This window comes from Pistacia vera, unplaced genomic scaffold, assembly GCF_008641045.1.
Source record: "Pistacia vera cultivar Batoury unplaced genomic scaffold, PisVer_v2 Contig265, whole genome shotgun sequence".
NCBI classification, from domain to species: domain Eukaryota; kingdom Viridiplantae; phylum Streptophyta; class Magnoliopsida; order Sapindales; family Anacardiaceae; genus Pistacia; species Pistacia vera.
Genome location: NW_022196074.1, coordinates 289574 through 294592, shown reverse-complemented (window position 1 = coordinate 294592; position 5019 = coordinate 289574). Strand labels below are relative to the sequence as shown.

The window sequence follows — 5019 nt, the reverse complement described above, 5'->3', positions numbered from 1 at the left end:
AGCATGCTTGAAAGGGGAGATGAAGAATCTTTAAGAAGTGAGAAGAAGATGAGTGCAGAAGAGTTGGAGCGAGAGCACAAGATGATCAAGGAACGTCAATCTAAGGAGTTGGGGAAGATGAGTCAAGAAGATTTGGAGCGGTATCTTCGAAAATCTTTGAATGGACGCTCATATTTGCTAGTGATCGATGATGTATGGCATAAAGAAGCTTGGGAGGGCTTCAAAAGAGCATTTCCTGATAACAATAATGGTAGTAGAGTAATTATTACCACCCGTATCAGAGAAGTTGCTGAACGTTCGGACGGAAAAGCTCATGTCCATGAGCTTCGATTTCTAAACCCAAATGAAAGTTGGAAGCTTTTTTGTGATAAAGCCTTTCAAAAATCAAATGCAGATGAAGGATTAAAGAAGTTGGGAAGAGAAATGGTGGAGAAATGTAGAGGCTTACCACTTGCCATAGTTGTATTGGGAGGACTCTTGTCAACGAAAAAGCCTCAAGAATGGCGGAGGGTACATCATCACATTTGGCAACATCTAAGGGACGATTCAATTCAGATCTCCTTTTTGTTAGCTTTAAGTTTTAATGATTTGTCTTTTGAATTGAAGTTAAGTTTTCTCTACCTAAGTCTTTTTCCAGAGGATTTTGAAATCGATGTGGAGAAACTAATTCGATTACTAATGGCGGAGGGTTTCATAGAAGAAAATGAAGGTCAAATAATGGAAGAAGTGGCTGAGAGTTATTTAAAACAGTTGATTAATAGAAGTTTGGTGCAAATAGAGAAAAGATGTTGGGGGCGGATTGCCACATGTCGGGTTCATGATCTTTTGCGCGATCTTGCCATACAGAAAGCAAAGGAATCAAACTTCGCATACTTTTATGATGCAAACATACATTCAACTCCCCCTCCGGTCATATTATCTTGCCGAAGACAAGCTGTCTATTCAGAGTTTGAAACGCATTTGTGGTTTCAACACTACAATCAATTGTCGCGTTCCTTTCTCATCTTTAAGCAAAAGTGGGATGCATCACTCAAATTAACACAGCACTTACCACCCCTCTTCATCAAATTCAGACTGCTCAGAGTGCTCGACGTTGAGGGTTCTCCGAGTAAGAATATCGGACCGCTGAGTAAGAGAAGCTTATCTGAAGAGATTGGAAAGTTGATCCACTTGAAATATTTGGGGCTAAGGAATGCATACATATACCATTTTCCGTCATCCTTTGTCAACTTGAAGAGGCTGCAAACTCTTGACATATATGGTAATCAGTGGATTTTTCATGAAATACCAATTGAGATTTGTAAGTTGCAGGAATTGAAGCATCTAATTGGAAACTTTCGAGGATCATTGCCAGTAGACAATTTGACAAACCTTCAAACTCTCAAGTACATAAATATTGGATGTTGGAGTAAAATTAATCCTGAAAAGTTGGGTTCTCTTCGGGAGCTGCGGATCATATCGGATTGGGCATTACCAAATGAGTTTGATTTGAAACCAATAGGCAAACTAAAAAGCCTTCAAATCTTATCAGTTATGTTGCCGTTGCGGTCTGATACATCTTTTGCTTCATGGCAGGCACTTGCTCATTGCTCATGTCTTGTAGATTTGAGATTAAGTGGGAAGATAGAGGAACTACCAAGAAACATGGAGCAACTCTTACCAAATCTTGAATGTTTAAAGTTAAGAAGTTTATTTCTCAGGGATGATCCAATGGCCTTATTGGAGAATTTGCCAAACCTGATGATTCTCGTGTTAAACTTCGTTTCATATAGTGAAAAAAAAAATGATATGCTCGGCAAATGGTTTCCCTCGTCTTGAAATTCTACAATTTGATTGCGATGAATTCGAGGAGTGGCAAGTACATGAAGATTCAATGCTAATGCTTAGAGGCTTGAAGATTCCAGCGATCTCCCAGTTTAGAATTCCAGAAAGACTAAGATCAATCCCGCCCCCGGCTGAATGGGAATGTAAAGATGGCAGCGTACCTATTAATAACTCAAGCTACTTTCAACCCTGATTATTGTATGGGTAAATAAATTTCCTTTCAATTTCATTTTTTCAGGTTTTTTTCTTCATTTCTTGTTTCAATGCAGTTCATTGTTTTCTATATGCACTACTTTTCTTGCACATTGGTTTGTCTCCAAATGAAATTGTTTTTTTATGTTAAATGCATCAAATGCAAGCTACTTGCAAATGATATGATATAATAGCTATCAATAGCTAGCTAATGGTAAATGCATCAAATGCTATCAATAGCTAGCTGATAGTAAATAGAGCTTACAAATGGTGACCATTTAAAAATGTCCGGTCCTATACTTACCAATTCTCAGGACTTTTTGTGCATTTTGATTTCTCTGAATTAGACCCTTCATGTCATTATAAGATGACCTTTCTTTGCCAATTCCCTAAGACGATTCACTTTCTTCCTCATATCTAATGTTTCAGCTTCATTATTCATGATCACAATACTTTCTATCCAAGTCAATCATTTTCGTCTTAGGGTCCTACTAACCGATCAGCGGGCAGAGGTCCCACTCCTTGGTGAGCAGGCGGGGGTCATGGGGGCAGCGCCCCTGGGCCCGTAGGCAGTTTAGACATTTTCTATGTATAACCGCTATAGGATTTCTTTAAGTCATTAATTCCTTATTGGGTTTGAACATAGGAATATAAATCTTCGTAAAACTAGGTTTTGTCACTTTAAACCTAGTATATAAACATATTTTTCTCTTGTTATGAGTGTGATAGCAATCATAGGGCAGTTCTGTTAGACCGGTCGTCACGGTCACAAAATTAAACCTAAATACCGTAGTTAGCGGTAAGCAGGGTCGAATCCACAGAGAGCAAGACTAANTTCGAGGAGTGGCAAGTACATGAAGATTCAATGCCAATGCTTAGAGGCTTGAAGATTCCAGCGATCTCCCAGTTTAGAATTCCAGAAAGACTAAGATCAATCCCGCCCCCGGCTGAATGGGAATGTAAAGATGGCAGCGTACCTATTAATAACTCAAGCTACTTTCAACCCTGATTATTGTATGGGTAAATAAATTTCCTTTCAATTTCATTTTTTCAGGTTTTTTTCTTCATTTCTTGTTTCAATGCAGTTCATTGTTTTCTATATGCACTACTTTCTTGCACATTGGTTTGTCTCCAAATGAAGTTTTTTTATGTTAAATATATCAAATGCAAGCTACTTGCAAATGATATGATATAATAGCTATCAATAGCTAGCTAATGGTAAATGCATCAAATGCTATCAAAAGCTAGCTGATAGTAAATAGAGCTTACAAATGGTGACCATTTAAAAATGTCCGGTCCTATACTTACCAATTCTCAGGACTTTTTGTACATTTTGATTTCTCTGAATTAGACCCTTCATGTCATTATAAGATGACCTTTCTTAGCCAATTCCCTAAGACGATTCACTTTCTTCCTCATATCTAATGTTTCAGCTTCATCATTCATGATCGCAATACTTTCTATCCAAGTCAATCATTTTCATCTTAGGGTCCTGCTAACTGATCAGCAGGCGGAGGTCCTGCTCCTTGGTGAGCAAGCGGGGGTCATGGGGGCAACGCCCCTAGGCCCGTAGGCAGTTTGGGCATTTTTCATGTATAACCGCTGTAGGATTTCTTTAAGTAATTAATTCTTTATTGGGTTTGAACATAGGAATATGAATCTTTGTAAAACTAGGTTTTGTCACTTTAAAACTAATATATAAATATATTTTTCTCTTGTTATGAGTGTGATAGCAATCATAGAGCAATTCATTCATTGTAAATGAGAGAATTGAGGAGGTATTGTAATAATATTGACTCGATTGGACGTAACCCATATTGGGTGAACCAAAGTAAATTACGCATGTTATTTTCTCTTTGTTTATTGTCTATGATTTGTTGTGCTGTGATTTTATTTTCGCTGGTGTCTCTATTTCATTAAATAAGGCCAAGTGACCATTGGTACACCAGCACTCACCCCCTGCATGGTAGAGTTTTGGGCCAAGTAACCCTTCAATGGCTGGATGTTCAAGTATTAAATTCTGTGGTGCCCAGCCACCTATAATCAGTCCTCTTCTACTTACATTGTCCTGGAATTTATCTGTTAACCAGGATTCATCATCTTTAGTGTCTAAAACTTTTCCAACAATCCACTCAAACAAAGGAGTGGTCTGATTCTTTAACTGCACTAGCTCTTTCTGTTATTTGAGTTTTGCTGAATCTTGCGTCAAGCTTCCCAGACAAACAGATGTAGAGAACTAGCCTGAAGGGATTTGTGTTTCTGAAGACAAATTCAGCTAACAATAATCAATTTTACATCCACTTTTATATTAAAAAAAATAATTTCTTATACAACCCTATTTTAAGAGTCAAATAATTTCTTTTACTGTTGTTTCTTTCGACTTTTCTTTTCATTTCCGCATCATTGCCTGGTCACGTATCCTTTGACCAGAAATTATGAGCTTGATTTCTTTATCATTGTATGTTGGTGATGATCCTAAGTATTTTAGGTTAATCTTTTACGGTTTCACATATTGGGGTCTATATATACGTTTAAACTTCGCGTAATTTGTAAACTTTTATTTCAATAGCAAGGTTGTGCTTTGATTTTGATTATGTTTTCATGAAGTTGGTGAGATATCTTTTGATCTCATTTGTATCTTGATGAGAAGTTGAAGGACACAATTGTAAACTTTTAAAAGTTGATAATTCCAGACATTATTCTTTTAGTTTCTTTGAGTCAAAGAGGGGGTAACATTATGAACACTTTAAACCAAGATCTCGAAATTTGTCATGATTTGATCATCAATTAACAGCTTTGTTATCTTACCCAGAAATTCATGATACAAAATTTGTGTTGGATGTCTTAACAAATTACGTATGAAAATGAGTATAATTTTCTGGAGAAGAAATACCGCAGATTTTTTCTTGAGTAGAAATCTTCCGTTATAATTAGTATAATTTTCACAGATAGCTTAACGTCCACAGTCATTTGGTTTATTGAATTAAAAATCTAGAATTTGTG

General features: G+C 36.8%; 1 protein-coding gene across 1 annotated transcript; it reads left to right on the top strand.

The window, feature by feature from the left end:
- Positions 1–3: 3 nt before the first annotated feature.
- Positions 4–1818, top strand: LOC116132994 (putative disease resistance RPP13-like protein 3). Its single transcript, XM_031418675.1, has one exon. It carries the CDS (start codon positions 4–6, stop codon positions 1816–1818), a length of 1815 nt encoding a protein of 604 aa, XP_031274535.1.
- The last annotated feature ends 3201 nt before the right edge of the window (positions 1819–5019 follow it).

Excerpts from the sequence above, each read along its gene's own strand:
- LOC116132994 (XM_031418675.1), top strand. The coding sequence starts at position 4 with ATGCTTGAAAGGGGAGATGAAGAATCTTTAAGAAGTGAGAAGAAGATG.